The sequence below is a fragment of the Cervus canadensis genome, chromosome 13 (genome assembly GCF_019320065.1).
Source record: "Cervus canadensis isolate Bull #8, Minnesota chromosome 13, ASM1932006v1, whole genome shotgun sequence".
In the NCBI taxonomy this organism is placed as follows: Eukaryota; Metazoa; Chordata; class Mammalia; order Artiodactyla; family Cervidae; genus Cervus; species Cervus canadensis.
The window spans coordinates 4,686,452-4,706,972 of record NC_057398.1 but is presented as its reverse complement, the minus strand read 5'-3'; the positions used below and the strand labels follow the sequence as shown (position 1 = coordinate 4,706,972).

General features: G+C 42.2%; 1 protein-coding gene across 1 annotated transcript in view; it reads right to left on the bottom strand.

Annotated features, from left to right (window-relative positions):
- Positions 1–6,462: 6,462 nt before the first annotated feature.
- ASPM (assembly factor for spindle microtubules) overlaps positions 6,463–20,521 on the bottom strand; it is a 61,543-nt gene continuing 47,484 nt past the window's right edge. Inside the window, 11 exon segments of the mRNA XM_043485345.1 lie at positions 6,463–6,726; positions 8,652–8,821; positions 9,864–10,040; positions 12,425–12,579; positions 12,931–13,095; positions 13,098–13,122; positions 13,717–13,905; positions 15,460–15,612; positions 16,677–16,886; positions 17,935–18,031; positions 20,048–20,214. Of these exon segments, the coding sequence (XP_043341280.1) occupies positions 6,624–6,726; positions 8,652–8,821; positions 9,864–10,040; positions 12,425–12,579; positions 12,931–13,095; positions 13,098–13,122; positions 13,717–13,905; positions 15,460–15,612; positions 16,677–16,886; positions 17,935–18,031; positions 20,048–20,214 (1,611 nt within the window). The 3' untranslated portion in view covers positions 6,463–6,623.

Here is a 20,521-nt window from a genome sequence, read left to right as displayed (position 1 = left end):
AGTTTCTCTGAAGGTTAAACATAGAGTTACCATTGACTCAGCAGTCCTCCTAGATATTAATAAATTCCTAGGACAAATGAAAACATTTATCTACACAAACTTACATGTGAATGTTCCTAGAGAATTATTCATAATAGCCCAAAGGTAAAAACAACTGTTTCAAAATTGGGAAAGGAGTATGTTAAGGCTATGTATTGTCACCCTGATTTATATGCAGAGTACATCATGTAAAATGCCAGGCTGGATGAAGCACAAGCTGGAATCAAGATTTCTGGGAGAAATATCAATAACCTCAGATATGCAGCTGATAACCACCCTTATGACAGAAAGCAAAAAGGACAGGTCCGTCCAGTCAAAGCCCTGGTTTGTCCAGTGGTCATGTGTGGATGTGAGAGTCAGACCATAAAGAAGGCTGAGCGCTGAAGAATTGACGCTTTTGAACTGTGGTGTTGGAGAAGACTCATCAGAGTCCCTTGGACTGCAAGGAGATCCAACCAGTCCATCCTGAAGGAAATCAGCCCTGAATATTCATTGGAAGGACTGTTGCTGAAGCTCAAACTCCAATACTTTGGCCACCTGATGCGAAGAACTGACTCATTTGAAAAGACCCTGATACTGGGAAAGATTGAAGGCGGGAGGAGAAGGGGACGACAGGATGAGACGGTTGGATGGCATCACCGACTCCATGGACGTGAGCTTGAGCAAGCTCTGGGAGTTGGTGATGGACAGGGAGGCCTGGCATGCTGCAGTCCATGGGGTTGCAAAGAGTAGGACACAACTGAGTGACTGAATTAAACTAAAAAACAACCCAGATGCTCATTAATATACACAGGAACTAAACAAAAGTTACATAGAAACAATGGAATATTATGAAGTATTATTACATGTCATAACATGAATGAACCTCAGACACTTGCCAACTGTCAAAAGCCAGTCACAGAAGACTACATACCATGTGCTTCATCGACATGGCGTGCCCAGAGTAGACAAATGCAGAGAGACACAAGGTAGACTCATGGTCGCCTAGGCTTAGACCTGGGGAGGGGCTGGTGACTGAAAGCTAAGGGTGATGAGTGTTCTAAAATTGATTATGGTGATGATTGCACAACTCTGTGATTATGCCAGGAAACACTGAATTGTACATTTTAGATGGGCTAATTGTATGGGATGTGAACTTTACCTCAATAAAGGTGTTTTCAAAAATAGTGGTCAACAATTTTAAATCAATGAGAAACACAGGGAATGTAAAAAAACAAAAAATTAAGACAGTATCAAAATCTATGAGGAATTTATACTAACTCAAAGATTGGTGGTGTTGAATTAAAAAAATAAGAATGTGTAAATCACACTTGCTGTTAAAACAGCTGACCTCTAGTTTAGAAGGAAGCAGGTATTAATAGAAGTTTTATTTCTCCTCCTCAGTATTGAGGGGGAAATCTTGAACTGGGACTATTACTTAGAATTTTGAGAATAACAAAATACATATAAAAATGTTTTATTCAGAGCACAATAGGAAACAGTATTTTAAACTTGGATGCTCTCTCTCTGTTTCTGAGAATTTCTTTCTTTCTTAAACTCTTTTGTGGCACATGTTGCAAAGCAAGGTGCTTGGCCAGCAGCGATGCCCTGCTTGCTGGTAAGGTTTGCCGTGTGTAGCTCACTATTCTCTCCCACGAGGTGAAGGAGTCAAAATCAAAACATAACAGGAGGAAGACCGGAAATAGGAGAAAGCCTCTGACAGGTAATCGAGGTGAGTAGAATTTCACTCCCCATTCCTTCCAACCTAGTCAGAAGGGCTTCAGAGGCACTGTTTGGAGGCCGTGATATTTATTTTTACGCACTGTGCCTGATTCACGACTGAGAGAAGTTGAGCAGGTAAAGAGAAGCCGGCAGAGGAAAAGTCAGAGGCCAAAAAGGAAAGAGAAGCTGGCGTGAAGCTGAAAGGTCCACCTGTAGGCACTCCAGTTAAGAAAAGGAGAGCCGGCAAGACGTGTGTTTTTTCTCACTTTTTATTGGAGTATAGTTGATTTACAATGTTGTGTTAGCTTCAGGTGTGCAGTAGAGTGACTCGGTTATACGCACACATCCGCCCACTCTCCTTAGATTCTTTCCCCACACAGCTCATTGGAGGATTGAGAGAGCTCCCTGTGCAGCATAGTAGGTCCTTATTAGTGCTCTATTTTATTTATAGTCGTGTGTATATGTTCCCTGGTGACTCAGGTGGTAAAGAATTTTCCTGAAATGAAGGAGGCCCAGGCTCTATCCCTGGATTGGGAATATCCTCTGGAGTAGGGAATGGCAATGCACTTCAGCATTCTTGCCTGGAGAATCCCAGGGACAGAGGAGCCTGGCGGGCTATACAGTCAATGGGGTTGCAAAGAGTCGGACATGACTGGGCAACTTCACTTTCTTTCTTTCTCCTCTCATAGCAATCTTTGATCTGAGAGTGATGCTAAAAAGACTAAGATGAACTGCAGAGCTATGAACAGACCCTGGGGGTCTGTTAGAAACCAGCAGTGGTTTGCAGAGCCTGCAAGACAGTAGGAAGCTCTTGGGCCCTGACGAATAAGAGTATGTGAGAAGCAGGTACAGATTGCCTCGGGACCCAAATCCACCTCAAAACCATCTCAGTCCAAACTGGATAAGGTGACGTGCAGCAGCTGGTGTTTGTAGGCTAGCTGTCAGTCAGGACCAAAAATAAATTCTCTGGGGGGGGAAATGACATCATTCACAACCTTACACTGTGTCTAAGGTTTCATCTTGAATGTCCTTTATTAATTTTTTAAAAGTAAAAGGTGTGTTTTTGGGAAGGAGAATAAAACGGACGATAAAACACCTCTTCAACTTCGGCTTCAAATATTCACAAGTAAACTTCAGAGAGCAACTCTGAACAAAATCCAAAATCACCCCCAGTGAAAACCAGAAAACCAGATACACTGACGCACAGCAGAATGGAAAGCAGCAGACCTTTTCTGGATGGGACAGTTCACTTGAAAGAAGGCAAGGAAGTCAGTTCTCTCAGGCAGACCCATTTTTACAGGCTACGGCCTGAGAGAACTCTGCACTCAGCACTTTGCAATGCAGTGAAACCTTGGGTTTAAAGAAAAAGCCCACAGACACCGGTGAGGCCGGTGGGGGCAGTAATGTCCACTGAGAAAGGGGGCGATGGGTAGATAAGGCTGGAGAGTGCAAAAAGAGGGCCCCGACTTTTGTGTGTGATTTCTCCGTAAATCTCCAAATGATCCTTGTTTTTTCCCTTTCTTTTTTTCCGGCTGTGCTGGGTCTTCCTTGCTGCGTGGCCTTTCTCCAGTTGTGCAGAGTGGGAGCTGCCCTCGCTGCGGTGCCTGGGCTCCTTGATGCGGATCACGGAATCGAGGGCACGCAGGCTTCAGTAGCTGCAGCTCCTGGGCTCAGAGCACCGGCTCAGTAGCTGTGCGCCCGGGCTTAGCTGCCCCGAGGCGTGTGGGATCCTCTCGGATCAGGGACCCAACTCATGTCTCCTGCCCTGGCTCCTGGATTCTTTACCGCTGAGCCACGAGGGAAGCCCCTCCGAATGACTCTTGAATATCTATGTGCTGTGCAAACTCAAAGTAACTCAGTTAAGGATAAAGAATAATTGAAATAAGATTTGAGCTGCCATTGCAAAATCAGTGTTCAGCTTGAGCCAACCAAGTTGTTAAAAACATTTTTTGGGGGGAGGGAGAGATACAGGAGAGTCTAGTCTCCACAATACAACATTCAATGAGTCTAGAATACAAGACAAAATTATGTGACATGCAAATAGTCAGAGGAGCTTGGCTAGACACACTTCAGGAGGTTGTTGAAGAGCAAACTTTCGTGCTCTGAGAGCGAGGCTATGAATCAGGGTGGGTTTTCACTCAAAAGCCGCCTGCATGTGAGGGAAGCAGATGGTCATCGCTTATTTTAGAGCAGAGAGGACACATGTGGAATTGAGAGGGCTTGTAGAAAAGAGGCCATGGAACCCAGACAGCCTCAGAGAGAAAGTAACAGTAGAAGAAAGACACTAAGTATCCTATGTCTTCAATAACATTGTTAAGATAAATATAGATGTTCAGTTCAGTTCAGTCCAGTCCAGTCGCTCAGTCGACCTCATGGACTGCAGCACGCCAGGCTTCCCTGTCCATCACCAACTCCTGGAATTTACTCGAAACCTGCATACAGATTTCTCAGGAGGAAGGTCAGGTGGACTGGTATTCCCATCTCTTTAAGAATTTTCCACAGTTTGTTGTGATCCACACAAAGGCTTTTGTATAATCATTAAAGCAAAAGTAGATGTTTTTCTGGAACTCTCTTGCTTTTTCAATGATCCAGCAGATGTTGGAAATTTGATCTCTGGTTCCTCTGCCTTTTCTAAATCCAGCTTGAACATGTGGAAGTTCACGGTTCATGTACTGTTGAAGCTTGGCTTGGAGAATTTTGAGCATTACTTTGCTAGTGTGTGAGATGAGTGCAATTGTGCAGTAGTTTGAACATTCTTTGGCATTGCCTTTCTTTGGTATTGGAATGAAAATTGACCTTCTCCAGTCCTGTGGCCACTGCTGAGTTTTCCAGATTTGCTGGCATATTGATGCATATAGATGTTATTGGACTATTAATGTACCAACATACCACAATAAAGATCAATCACAATTATTGATAGGAGGAAGAATCTGTTTCCAATAATGTTCAGCAGGTATGAAACTTAATGATGCCTTAGCAAAGCAAGGGCAAAGTTCAGAAAAAATTTCATTTTGTTTTTTAGATAATCCAAAATAAACCATTATTCCAAATACAAGTTATCTTCATTAATAATGGAGTATTATTCATAGAATAAAACTAGGGACTTCCTTGGCATTCCAGGGGTTAAGACTGCTCTTCTGAAGCATAGTGTGTGGGTTCGATCCCTAGTAGAGAAACTAAGGTCCCACGTGCTACGTGGTGAGACCAAAAGGTGAAAAAACAAAAACAAATCAGAATAAAATTAGATTTTTAAAACTAAAAAAAAAAACCAAAAAACTGTTCATTTAAGATTTGTTTCTGAAATAGGCTTCTGTAAAATTGGAGGGAAAAAAATGGTCCATAATAGCTTTAGAAACACTACTTCATGTAACCCCCATAAGCATTTCTTGAAATAAGCAGGTTTTTAGACTATTTCCTTCTTTCTTTACATAGGTTGGAAATTTTTACATGCACCCACAAATACACATGCCTTCAAATATAGATTGTAAACAAATGTTTATCTGCATTGATTTTACCCCCTGTGAATAAGTTAAAGCAAAGTGTTTTCACTGGAATTCTTCCTTTGTTGAAAGTAGAACTATAACAGCTTATGCTTTCTTTATACCGAGAATCAGTGACAGGTGAACAATATAAAACTTTAAAAAGTAATCAAAAAGACATCATTTTCTTAATCAGTAAAAGTCTGGAAATCACCTTTCATGTATAACTTGCTAGAAATATTTCTTGTGCAAATACTAATTGGTCATAACCATCTTAGAAGAAATGAATACCAATAACATTTTATGCTGCTTGACTATATCCTAGCAGTATAATTTACCAAGTAAATAAACTGTTTATACTAAAATTCTGTGAAATGAAAAACAAAGCATTTGGGAGAGTCAACAAAAACCACACCGTTTGGAAAATTCTCAGTACCAAGAGTGCCCAAAATACTTTATTGGAAGAGGGAAAAAAAACAAAAATTCTCCAGTTCCTTTCAACATATTCTACAATATATTCATCAATAGGGTCTTTAGATCTACTCCAACTAGGTCTCAGACAATTTCTGACTAATTATGTTTAATCCTTATTCCAACAAGTAGTTAAATGGCCTTTCCATTTCTGGCTACTACTGATTTATTTCTAAGAGTTAAGAACTGTCCTGGCCCCCATTTCTAGACAGACTTTGGGACCTGATCAGACTGCAAACAGCCACTGGAGGTAGGCGTCTGCAGCCCAGGAACCACGGGTGCAGAGCTGGCAGCAGCAACCCAAAGCTATGAAAAACAGGTTGTGTTTTGTAAATGAACCATCTTCAGATCTGTGCTCAGGGACTAGTTTCTATTACAACCTTGCTCTCCCCAGGTCAAATTATAGCCCCACTCAGCTCAAACTCTAGGGTTTTTAGTATGTGATGAGGTGGGCTGAATTTGCCCAATGTGCCCGGAGGGGCTCAGTTGCCCATCTGGATGGTCCTCAGTCAGGAAGCAGGGGTCGATGGCATTTGTGGGGTTATTTTATCCTCTTCTCACTTCTACCTGAGTTGGCAGACTCTTAACTTTTCAACATTTATTTTGGACGAATGCTTCAATATACCTATAAAACAGGAACACTAAGCTAATGTTTTCCCTTTAGGAATATGATTATATCCAAACTAATACAATATTTTAAGATGACAGACGCAGATAACAGTGTCGGAATCATGTCATGACATTAGTTTGTTACTCGAATAAAGCTATTAAATAAGAGAAAGAAAGAATATAAAGTTTATTTGTTACATATATCTTTTTAACTTTAACACAAAGTCAGATTTTTAAAAATTGTACAAAGAAACCTAAAAACGCTTTCCATCTGCGTGATGAGCTTTTCTGATCTTCCTGTACACACCGAGACGCTTGCCTCTGCTAATAAGGAAGGCTGAGCGTGTCCATCACCATCTGAAGAGCTTTCAGAGGAGTTATGATTTCTTCCACATTATCTCTTCTCAAAACCCAGTCTGGTTTGAGTCTGTGAGAACAACAAAAACCTTCCATTAATCAAGTTCTTCTCTTAAAAGAGTCATGTCCACCGCTTTTTCTTAACTGAAATGTGGCCCCTCCTGGGCACATCGCCCCCTCCCGGCCCCTCACGCAGGTGGGAAGCTTCCTGTTATCGCCGTTTACGACATTAGATCGTTTCTCCCCATCTTCCCCGAAGGATGATGGTGGCTCCTCTGAAGCTCAGGCTTTTCAGCCATGAAACTCCAGGCTTTTGTCTGTAAACCTGGTTTCCGGCCTCCGCTCAACTCCTGTCCCATCTCAGAACTCCAAATCCTTGCAGCCCAAGGGATGACCCCTCTTCTGTCCATTTCTGCCCCTTTCCTGCAGGGCCACTCCTTGTCACATGACCACACGATAGACTGGCACGGCCCTCAGAAGGTGCCCGGCCGTCCATCCCAACCGCCACTTGGGATTCATCCGCGTCCTTGGACTTAACATGTGATGCTCGCTGGCTCCGCCCGCTGGGAGCCTATTTCCCTGGACCTCAGTGCAAGCCCGCGCCCAGCACAGCACTGCACACCTTTCTCTCCCGTCTGCCTTGGGTGCCCTGGTATAATCTCCTTTGCAAATGCTGCTAATGCTATTGTCGCTCTTTCCTACTGAATTCTGCTGGAAAGTTCTAGTCGGATTCCCAGTTGAATCCAGGTATCTGCCTTTTTCATTCCTGCAAGCTTGCTAAAGAGAAACTAACTACACAACCAGGCTGGCTGACTGTACCGCAGCGACTGAAACCACCTAGAAATTGCTTCCTTCCTCTTTCCCCAAGATGACTATTTTATGCTGCAGAGTTAATGTTTATAATCTCCTTCACTGAGAAAACAGAATCATATCCATCTTCCTCACATGAACCCCTACCACTATACACAATTCCATTTTCTTACTCTTTCCAGTGAAAATCCCAAATATCAATTAATTGGGGGGGAAGGGGAGTGGTCACACAGAGTGGGTGTTTCCCTATCATGGAGGAGCATTGTGTGAAGAGAGATGAAATCTAGGCCACATAAGATGTGGATGAACCTCACCAAGGTGTATTTATTAAGCTAAGTAGAAAAGTTTGTCACAGAAAGCTGGCTATGTACGATCCCATTTATGGGACAAAGCAGAAAAGACAAAACTAAAGATACTGAAATCATGCAGTAGTTTCCAGAATCCAGGGTTAACGTGAGAGAATTGACTGAAAGGGGTACAAGGGAACTTTGTTGTGACAGAAATATTTTATCTTAGAAAAGGTGCATATATACTGTTTGGAGTTTTACCCGCCTACTTCCCCCAACAATGCCCCCCAAAAACAAACCCCTGACTATGTCCTGATGCTGGGAAAGATTGAAGGCGGAAGGAGAAGGGGATGACAGAGGATGAGACGGTTGGATGGCATCACCGACTCAATGGACATGAGTTTGAGCAAACTCCAGGAGACGGTGAAGGACAGGGGAGTCTGGTGTGCTGCAGTCCATGAGGTCGCAAAGAGTTGGACACGACTGAGCGACTAAACAACAAATGTCAAAAGGGGGAGGTGGGGGGGGGGGTAGAATCTATTCACTAATATGTTAATAATTCTACAACGTAATTCATATTAAAATACACCAAGTTCTTAAATAAAAATCATACGTTGAAAAGGTGGTGGTGGTGCTCAGTAGCGTCCAACTCTTTGCAACCCTGTGGACCGTAGCCCGACAGGCTCCACTGTCCATGGGATTTCCCAGGTAAGAATACTGGAGTGGGTTGCCATTTCCTCCTCCAGGGGATCTTCCCGACCCAGGAATTGAACCCACGTCTCTTGCATCTCCTGCTTGGCAGGCAGATCCTTTACCACTAAGCTACCTGGGAAGCCCTGGCTCAATGAACAAATGCATGTTTGGCGACACAAAACTGCAGGGTACATTTACTGCTCACCTTGAAACCATTCTGGTTCTTACAGGTGTTTCTGGAAAAAAGGAAAGGCTCACAGAAGAATTCTTCTTTTGTTTACAAAGGACTCTTTCAGTATTCACTTTATGCTTATGAGCTGTAAGTTTGTAGAGACTATAAATACGGTCGATAACTTTGGACCTACTTTGAACATCCTAAAAAAGAAAATGTATGTTTATTAAAATAGTAACTAGGATTAAACTTCATATCCCTTCTTTGCCAGAAGGGATTGATTGCCAAAATCAATTACAGTTAACAAACACTGTGCAGTAAATGACAAGCTTTAAACAATAAAAAGCTATGCTCTCCAAGTGCAGCAGTTAGACTGGTTTAGAAAAAGAATTACAAAGAGGGCAAATATTCAAAAGTGATACACTTAATTCCATACTGAATAAAAAAGCAAACATTAAAGTCAATATACCTATTATATATAGTTACCAAGTCTCGTGAATTTTACCTCCTCAACGATTCCAGCGTTACCCGTCTACCTCTCACAGAAGCAGCCCCAGGTCAAGCACAGACTCTGGCCCAGACCACTGAGTGCTTACACTTGCCTCCTTCCTTGACGGTCTCCCTACATCTCACACGCTCTCCCAAATCCATTCTTCAAGCAGCAGCCAAGGTGATGTTAAAACTTAAACTGGAACATATTCCTCTGCTTAAGAAACCTTGAGTGGCTTCCCACGGTTCTCAGGATAAAGGTCACAATCCTATCCCGGTCCGTGGTGAGCCCTGCTGACTGCACACAGGGAGGGTAATGCAGAGACCTCACCAGGGATGCGCTCGACACGTCTCTACATCACAGCGAGAGGATGAGGAGTCAACACACTGGGTTGCTTCCTGGTTGGCACGGTTCTTACTTCCCTCAAGTATACATGGAAGCTGGTTACTCCTGTGTCTGTGCTCAGCCATGTCTGACACTTCACGGTCCAATGGACTGTAGCCCACCAGGCTCTTCTGTCCATGGAATTTTCCAGGCAAGAATACTGGAGTGGGTTCCATTTCCTACTTTAAGGGCTGTAATAAATTCTACTTCTAGAATTCAGCTCCCCTGACACGCGACAGACAATCAGCCCAAAAAGCCAGTGTGAACACACACAAAACCCTATTGAAGTTATGATAATTACCGCATGAAAGTCTTGGGCTTAAGAACATGCAAAAATAACTGCAAAGGAAAAAAAGCTGGTGAATACTCACCGAAGCTCGAGTTGTCGTCTTTAATAAAACAGCCAACAAACAACAGGTTTTTGTGAAAATGCTTCTGCTCTTGTCGGCAACTTTGTCACCAGGCTTTTCCTGGTACATCTGCAGAAGCTCCAGCAGGGTATCTACACAGTTTTCGACATCATAAATCGCCGAAGTCGTCTTTTCATACTGGAGGAGAACAGAACCAAGTTACGAGTTACAGTGAGCGCAGAGTCTCTTAGAAACACCAACTGAGAAGGAGGCTTAGAGCCAAATTGTGGACCATCTGCATCAAGAGTGAGGACTTTATGAGATGACTTTCCGAGGTCATTTCGGGATCCATCTTATATGCTCATGTGCCTTTTTAATGTTTTTTTACCCAACCTACTTTAAAGTTCCACAAAAAATGAATCAAATCTGAAATCTCTGAAAATGCACACCTTGATGTACATGAAAACAAGGTAAAAAACAAGGACATTTTAGAGACACCCTCTCAGAAAAATATAACATATCTGTGACAGGTAATCATAGGTTAAGATAACCATAAAGACAAGATTGACTGCTTGTTACCCTACTCATGCTTCCCGAGAAGAAGGTGAGCTTGCTTTAAAATAAATAAATGTGATGATCATTAGCCAAGAATATATCTTTCATGCTTCAATTGTGAATCACATCATTAGATTCATGTTGACATCTGCATGGTAAAAGATAATGCTACTGGTACTAAGATAAAAACAACAAAGCAATATGAACACTTTGCACTTGTTTGGCACATCTGTGGATCGAGCACATTATGTGCACGGATTCATTTAATTCTGACAATAACATTAGGAGAAAGATACGATGACTACCCCCAGTTTACATTAAAAAAGGGGAAGCACAGAGAGGGTGAGTAACCCATGGTGAGCTGCAGAGCTGGGATGCAAGCCCAGGCAGTCTGGCATCAGAGTCTCTGTCTCAACCACTGCTCCTCAAAGAGAAAAAGCCCAGGGGAAGTCTCGAAGTTACGGCTGATGGATCGGGCGAGGAGGATGAACCTGCCATGTCAACATCTCTACATGTGAGATTCTGATGGAGACAACTTCGAGCAGCCCAAGGCCAAAGACTGACATTCGCACCTAGAGTGTCCCAGGAAGCCGGGCACAGTGGTGGTATCACGCCGTTCCTGGGGACAGCGGTGGTATCATGCTGTTCCCGGCACAGCAGTGGTATCGTCCCGTTCCCGGGGACAGCGGTGGTATCACCCCGTTCCCGGGCACAGCGGTGGTATCACCCCGTTCCCGGGCACAGCGGTGGTATCACGCTGTTCCCGGGCACAGCGGTGGTATCACCCTGTTCCCGGCACAGCGGTGGTACCACCCTGTTTTGCCGGATGTGATAGGAAGAGGTGCTGCTGCTCTGGTTCAGCACAGCGTGTGGAGGGTTGGCTCTGGCTGGGGATGGACGTGAGCCCATGTCTGGCCCCACCACTGACCACACACTGGTCTTCAGGCTGGGACCTTCCCTCCTGTAAGGATGATTATTCCTTCACTACAAGATGGGAGTGAAAAAGCTGCCTTGAATCTCGACATTAAAGACTCGAAGATCGTGGCATCTGATCCTATCACTTCATGACAAATAGGAAAGAAGTGGAAGCAGTGACAGATTTTCTTTCCTTGAGCTCCAAAATCATTGGGGACAGTGACTCAGCCATGAAATTAAAAGACGCTTGCTCCTTGGAAGGAAAGCTATGACAAACTTAGACAGCATATTAAAAAGCAGAGACATCACTTTGCCAACAAAGGTCCATATAGTCAAAGCTACGGTTTTTCCAGTAGTCATGTACAGATCTGAGAGTTAGATCAAAAAGAAGGCTGAGTGCCAAATAATTGATGCTTTCAAACTGTGGTGTTGGAGAAGACTCTTGAGAGTCCCTTGGTCAGCAAGGAGATCAAACCAGTCAATCTGAAAGGAAATCAACCCTGAAAATTCATTGGAAGAACTGATGCTGAAGCTCCAATACTTTGGCCACCTAATTTCTGATGAGCCAAGTCATTGGAAAAGACCCTGATGCTGGGGAAGATAGAAGGCAGGAGGAGAAGGGGGTGACAAAGGATGAGATGGTTAGATAGCATTACCAATTCAAGGGACGTGAATCTGAGCAAACTGTGGGAGATAGTGAAGGACAGGGGAACCTGGCATGCAGCAGTCCATGGGGCCGCAGAGTAGGACACGACTGAACAGAAAACAACAAAAACAAAATGGGAAGGATGATACAAACCACCCTAGAGATTAACATGAGGACTTAATTAAATGATGCATGAAAAGCACTAGCACATAGTTAGCAAGTCCTTGATAAATGCTTGCCATCACCATTATGAATACTACAAAAACAGAAGAAATAAAATCATAAAGCACACAGTGTTTCTATGTACAGCTATGTGAAAAGAGTCAACATATCTTCCTAAGACCCTGGCACGCAGTAAACGCACTGTAACCTGGAGATCTCAGCTATAGTGATGAGCAAGCATAGACCTAACTTGTGGAGGAGAGCTCTGGACCACGAGACGCTTCCCAATCAGGATGGAAAGTACCTTGGCGACATTAAGCAAGACCTGCACAGCGTATGTGATGACCTCCATACACGGGACACTCCGGTTACAGCTTCGGATCAAGACAAATATTTTGGAGATTGCTCCACTCTGGGCCATCTTCTCGCAGCAAATTGAAGACAGTCTAGTAACTGCCTCTGAAAGAGGAAGAGAAAAAGAGATACATTCACAGCAACAAAATCAGCATCTTAACTACTGGTGCGCGCTAAGTTGCTTCAGTCGTGTCTGACTCTTTGTGACCCTGTGGGCCGTAGCCCACCAGGCTCCTCTGTCCATGGGGATTCTCCAGGCAAGAATAGTGGAGTGGGCTGGCATGCCTCCTCCAGGGGATCTTCCCGACCCCGGGATCAAACCCACGTCTCTTACGTCTCCTGCACTGGCAGGCGGGCTCTTCACCTCTAACGCCTCCTGGGGAGCCCCTTCCTTGTCTACTCTGAGGTAAAAGTGCATCTCTAACCTTCTACAAGATACTCTTGAAACCAACTGACCCAGGTGCTTCAGGGCCTCCAGCACGCTGGAGAGGTACTTGTACGTCAGGAGATGGTGCAGGGCCACTGCCGTTCTGTGGTAGAGCTTGTTTTCTTCTCGCACCTCCCTGTTAACACACTGAAGTCTCTGTCGAATGGCTTTAGTTTTTGTGCTATCATTTTTTTCCTCCAAGAGTATCCTCTCCATAGTGCCTTAAAGAGACAAACCAGTAACTTGAAGGTTGCAACCCCTGATGTTGTGAATTTATATCTGTATCTACTTCCAAACAAAGTAAATATTTTCAGTAAAATTGTATGATGCAGTCAGACACTTTGCAAGTAGAACTTCAATTCAGGTTCTAATAAAGAGCAAAATAAATTTCTCCAAGAAGAAATATGTTATCATATTCCTGCATATGAGCTAAAGTAGCATTCACTGGTCAAAGGTGGCTAACTGTATTCAAAATGCAAAAATACTTTTGCAGCTCTCAGTCATCAACTTCCTACAGGGAATTTGAAAATTAAGGGCTTAGCAGTGAAACTCTGGTAGCATAGTGCTTATGAATTCTTCTATTGGCCAGCCTTAGTTTTCTAGAATGAGTGCGACTGTGCTTTTTAAAATGTTAGATGTGGAATCCCCGGGCGGCCCCGTGGTTAGGACTCAGCACGTTCCATGCTGCAGCCTGAGTTTAAGCCCTGGCTGGGGATGAAGATCCTGCAAGCCTTGATGTAGGGCCAAAAAATAAAATAAAATAAAATGTTAGGTATCGTGAGGATGAATTGCAAAATCATAATATTTTCAGTTACCTGAATTTTAGAGATTCTTTTGTTAAAGTTTTCCTGCTTTTTACGGAGGAGGAAGCGGCGGACAGCTTTCTGTATTACGGATGCAGCGCTGCTGCGCCGGCTCGCACATTCTTGAGTTTCACGCTGAGTGTTTACGATGCTGTATTCCTGAAGAAACCTCTTACGCTGTGATCTTGCTCGAAACCATCTCTGTTTAAGATGGATGAAGATCTTTATTATTTCAGGTTTTTTAAAATAAATACATACATATATACACAAATGAAATAAATAGAACATTATATTGAATATCTTTCAACCCTCCCCAGTGGCATTCCTTTTCCACTCAAGTTGGTGTAGATCCTTCCAGGACACAGTATGTGAGTGTGTGTGTGTGCGTAAGTGTGTGCATGTGAATTCAACCCTGTACAACATATTCCTCATTTCAAAATTTATATAAATCTCATCAAGCTGTGTATTATTCTTCAATTACTTTTTTTACTTAATATACACATATGGGATTCTTATTCAGAATACATAAAGAACTCCTATAATTTATTAAGAAAAAAAAACACTCAACAGAAAAACTAGCAAGATATATGGAAAAAAATCTTTTTAAAATACAGTATACAAGTGAAAGAGGAGAGTGAAAAAGTTGGCTTAAAGCTCACCATTCAGAAAACTAAGATCATGGCATCTGGTCCCATCACTTCATGGGAAATAGATGGGGAAACAGTGGAAACAGTGTAAGATTTTATTTTGGGGGGCTTCAAAATCACTGCAGATGGTGATTGCAACCATGAAATTAAAAGACGCTTGCTCCTTGGAAGGAAAGTTATGACTAACCTAGATAGCATATTAAAAAGCAGAGACATTATTTTGCCAACAAAGGTCCGTCTAGTCAAGGCTATGGTTTTTCCAGTGGTCATGTATGGATGTGAGAGTTGGACTGTGAAGAAAGCTGAGCGCTGAAAAATTGATGCTTTTGAACTGTGGTGTTGGAGAAGACTCTTGAGAGTCCCTTGGACTGCAAGGAGATCCAACCAGTCCATCCTAAAGGAGATCAGTCCTGGGTGTTCATTGGAAGGACTGATGCTGAAGCTGAAACTCCAATACTTTGGCCACCTCATGCGAAGAGTTGACTCGTTGGAAAAGACCCTGATGCTGGGAGGGATTGGGGCAGGAGGAGAAGGGGACGACAGAGGATGAGATGGCTGGATGGCATCACTGACTCAATGGACATGAGTTTGAGTAAACTCCGGGAGTTGGTGATGGACAGGGAGGCCTGACGTGCTGCGATTCATGGGGTTGCAAAGAGTCGGACACGACTGAGTGACTGGACTGAACTGAACTGATACACAGATAAGAATTTGAATAATTAACACAGGTGAAATTTTTTTTTCAGAATTGTTAGCAGTCAAAGGAAATCCAAAACAAAAATGATATAATTTGCCATTCATCAAAATGACAGAAATCACAGAGTCTTCCAAAGGCACAAGTTGGCAAGAATGTCGAGAGAGAAACAGGTACCCTCAGATGTTGCTAGCAGAAGGTCAAATGAGTTCAAAGTACCAGAGAATAATTCATAGCTTCAGTACTGTGCCATAAAACATCAACTTATCTCTAAACCATCAAGACATCCTAATAGCTGTGTGGCCAAAGCTAAATGTTATATAACCTTACTAGAGGTATTTGGAAATTGCTTATGAAATATGAAAAAACTCTAAACAAAAATTAGGTCATAGTCTTAATGAAAGGAAAGCTAACCTGAATACAGATGGCTGAGTTAAGCTGTTTACTGTTAGCCTTCTTCAGAGCTATGTGACGTCTGTAGGCTCTTTGAATTCTAAGAGCAGACAGGTGATAAAAGGCAGCTGCTGCAAAGTGAAGAAGCCGAATTTCGGCTCTCTGCTCTGAGATCTGAAGGAGAAAAAAAGATTAACAATCAAATAGTTAACTCTTGAGATGATCAACCAATGCTTATTTCTGTATATCTTCAATATCAAGTTATATAAATTAGCAATAGTAAGTTAACTTTTAACTATTAAAATTATCTACATTGTAACTTGAAGTAATTATATTCCTTTGCTGTTGTTGTTCAGTCACTAAGTTGTGTCTGACTCTTTGCGACCCCATGGACTGTAGCACACCAGACTCCTCTGTCCATTGGATTTCCCAGACAAGAATACTGGAGTGGGGAGCCATTTCCACCTCCAGGGGATCTTCCCAACCCAGAGACTGAACTCACGTCTCCTGTATCTCCTGCATTGGTAGGTGAATTCTTTACCACTGAGCCACCTGGGAAGCCCTCAATTATATTCCTTACTATACAATATTTTCAATGGTGAAACCCCTAACTCAGGGTATAGAAAGCAAAATTATATTTGGGCACTTCACTCAAGAATTTAATTAGGCTACCCAATAGCAGCTAGTTAAGGTTTAAAATATACTAATTGTAACAGGAGAGGTCTAGGAATATTAAACTCAGGAAGGGGTAGCATGTTCCAAGCAGAATGGCTGGAGATGGTGATATTAAATGGGACAAACATTTGATCTGATTTCTCCAGTATCAGGCAGTGTCACCATGGAGCAGACTCTTGGAGCAGAAGCTCCCTACAGGGGCCTTTGGCCTTCAGAGTTCCAGCTTATACTCAATGAACAAAACACAGATTTCTCCTTTAATTTTCTTTTTTTTTTTCCTGTTTGCCAGTGCTGCATATACAGGATGCCCAGGACGTTATGAATTCCCTAGGGAGGATTCGTCCCTGCTGAAGGTGTGGAAGTCATCTCAGGATGATCTTACAACGCCTGAGAGAGTTGCCTGGTGGTAGCACAGGACGACTCGGGTAACAGCAACCTGCTTCACACTTGGAGCCCTCACTCAGACTTCAGCTCCTCTGTTAAGATTTATTACACAGGAGAATCTATTTTGTATTTCTGGGGAGCATCTAAGGGAAACAGGTATCCTACTTAAAAATACTCACCCTTTTTCTTACAAGCCAACCACGCACCAGTGCTTGTAGGACAACTGTAGATTTTTTTAATTCGACATATTTCATCCTCTGATGCCTCCCAGCCTTCCTGGCTCGTATGTATCTCTGTATGGTCAAAGCAGCTGACTTCTGCTGGAGAAACACCTGCCTTGCTTTATATCCTCTGAAATGTGCTTGGATCAAACAAGCAGCTTGATGTTTCTATAAGGAAATATTTGCGAGTAACGTTAACATATAGAAATAATACTTCAACCCACTGGAGGTTCTGTAATTTCTCAAGGTAAAATAAAATGTATATTTTTTAGTTTAAGATGTCATATTTCATAGATTTCAAAACCCATAGAGGTCTATAGCTGAAAGTGAAGTTTTATGAAGCTGTAAACCAGGAACATAGATAGCAGGTACTCTTCCCTTCTCTTCCTCTTAACACTTTTCACTGTTAATGAGCACAGGACTAATATTACTACAAGACAAGTGCATTTAATAAAACAGCTAGTTACACTCTAGAGAAGAGAATGGATGTAAGCAGCTATGAGGGAAGCTGTCGGCAGCTTTAAGAACCATGGTGTAGTCCCAGCCTATCTTAGATTCCTCAATTCCAGAACATCCTTACAATCAAATTCCAAGACATGTAACATCTCTGGATTGAAACAGGAACTAGGTTTGTTTTATGACACAGACCCCCACATATTAGCTGAGTGACCTTTAGCAAATCCCTTTTCGTCTCCAGACCTTGCTTTACTCATCTATAAGATGGGAATGCTGACAATAACTATCTCATGAGAATCCCCTTAGTAAATATATAATAGAAGGTGTAATAATAATAGTGGGTATATAATCATACATAGTGAATATTACATGAATGTAAAAATTTACAAGTAAACTTTTAATTTCCTTATTAAAAGATCATAGGTACCACTACTATTCTAAAACTGATGCTAAATATTTTAAATAGATTACCAATTGTGGCTGAAAGAGTATGTGTTTGACTCATACAGATAGGATATGCTACATCTATTATGACTTTTTTCCAAAAAAATCACTTCAAACTTGGGTTTGAGAATACTTTATAAATACAGGTACACACACACACAAAATATTCACAAACAGTATTTTTATGAGTGAATATAATTTTTAACTGACTGCAATGACGTGCATAAAATAAATGTATAGTTAGGTCTTTACTCTTTTTGTTTTCTGTTTTCTAAAGCAGTTCTTTACACATGAATTGCTTTTTTTAAACACCTACTTTCGTCATTAAGGATTGTTCATGAATTTTTCTTCCAGAGAGTACAGCTCTCCATCTTCTCTGAATGATGACTGCTGAGGCTCTCACATTCAAAAACCTGCAAAGCGATTATTGGAAAGCAATTTCAAATCAACTTATTTAGTAAGCATTTGTTGCCGCCCCATAAATACCAGAGGAGAGAGAAGGCGTAAGAAAGGCAACGAGGGAACAGGTGAGAAGTGGAGACGAGCGATTTACGTCAGGCTCTAGGGGTCGTGACAGCACCAACACTCAGACACACAGGGCAACAACAGGCAGAGAAATGTTACAGTTGGCAATATTTCAGTGGGCAAGAAACATTAAGTTCTAGAATGACAAAAAACTCTGAACCGGACCAGAAGAAAGCAGGATTAGCCAGATCTAGACAAAACCTCAATAAAGGGGTGGTGGTAGAATGAATGGCAGAGAGTAAACCCGAGTCCACACTGTGATCAAGTCTTTGGGCGACAGAAGCGGCCAGGAAGAGAGCTTGGGAGGGTGGGACAGCACCAGCAAATGAGAAACGGACACTCAACTGAGAGACAAGATGAGCGCCATCAAACGATCTAAAAAAGGCAGAACTGGAGAAAAATTTAAACTGTGAGGGCTAGAGATTAAACTTTAGCATCAATATAGTAGTAATAGGCAACAACTGAGAATAAGCAGGTTCTTTATCTGCTTGTTCACAACTGTGTGGAAAAGATAGAGATTAACTAAGTTATGTCACCACTTTTCCTAGAAAATAAGGCTGAATGTCAACAGGAAAACTAGATACTGGTCCTTAATAGCTGAGAGCAGCAACTACACATTTATTTCTTAAGCCTTACTCTACCCATGGAATTAATCAAGAAATGCTTCTAAGACGAATATGCTCTCCTAAAACAATCTTTAAACCACTGATACAATAATTCATCAATTCTGGGAACTGAAGAAAAAATTCTTACACTATGGAATAAACAATAATATGAACACTCTGGTAACAGCTTCTGAAAATGTGTTTCAGAGAAATGAAGTAGCAAGAGGGAAATAGAGTTAACATAGACAAGTTAGTAATTATGTCATCATTAAGGATAGAGAACAGGTGATAATATAAGGTTAAAAAAAAAAAAAGGAAAGAAATGCTGCCAATAACTACATCAACAAACAAAATGGACCAGTGCACTAACAAGGAAAACAACATAACTAGATCAATTTACCTACTTCCCATTCCTCCATCCCTACACTTATCCTCAAGAACCTGCGTTAATCAAGTTTAAGTGAATACTTTCACATTACTTCATGGCAAGTAGATGGGGGGAAAGTGGAAACAGTAACAGATTTTATTTTCTTGGGCTCCAAAATTGCTGTGGACGGTGACTGCAATCACAAAATTAAAAGATGCTTGCTCCTTGGAAGAAAAGCTATGACAAACCTAAACAACATATTAAAAAGCAGAGACACCACTTTGCCAACAAAGGTGCATATAGTCAAAGCTGTTTTTCCAGTAGTCACATATAGATTTGAGAGTTGGACCAGAAAGAAGGCTGAGCACCAAAGAATTGATGCTTTCTAATTGTGATGCTAAGAGAAGAGTCTTGAGAGTCCCTTGGATTGTAAGGAGATCCAACCAGTCAACTGAAAAGGATATCAAGCCTGAATATTCATTGGAAGGACTGATGCTGAAGCTGAAGTTCCAAAACTTTGGCCACCTGATGCAAAGAGCTGACTCATTGGAAAAGACCTTGATGATGGGAAAGGTTGGAGGCAGGAGAAGGAGCGGCAGGGGATGAGATGGTTGGATGGCATCGCTCACTCAGTGGACATGAGTTTGAGCAAATCTGGGAGACAGTGAAGGACAGGGAAGGCTGGCGTGCATGGGGTCGCAAACAATCAGACATGACTGAGCAACTGGACAACAACAGTTGGATTATACCATCAAGGCTCTGTCTCAAAAAATAAGACAATCTCAGAGATAATTTTGTTACAATAATGGAGAAAACATCAACAAACAATATAAATTAAGCATAGCAACTATTCAAAAGAAAATCCAACAAGCGGTATTATTTTATACACACACACACACACCACACTGCCCTCTACACAGCTGAGACAGTACCGTCTTCTCTGCTGTTGGGTGCAGAAGCAACGCTGAATGATTCCAACAGCTCTTAACACAGCCAGATACTCCTTACGTGCTTTCCAGCACCTGAACCAGGCTTGAATCTTGCAGGCAGCTTTCACTTCTCGTAAATATTTCCTGGTTTTGTGTCTCCTCCACACAGTCTGTTAAGCAAATAAATATAACAAATATGCAATGAGATGTCTAATTTTTTTTTTTTAGTCGGTATTGGAAAACAACTAACATAAGTTCAGGAAGACAAGATCAACTGCAGAAACGCCGTCACATCCCGACTCTTCTGTGAGGCTCGCTCACTCCTGACACGTGAGCCCTCTGAGAACAGTGGGCTGGCTCCGGCTGGGCCTCACGCAACCCTAGCAAGTATTTAAGCTGTGAGATCTGCACACGCCGGGGAAGCCAGGTGTGTGTGCTGCCCTCACCCTCTCAGTCCTGTAAAGGAACAGAGAGTGA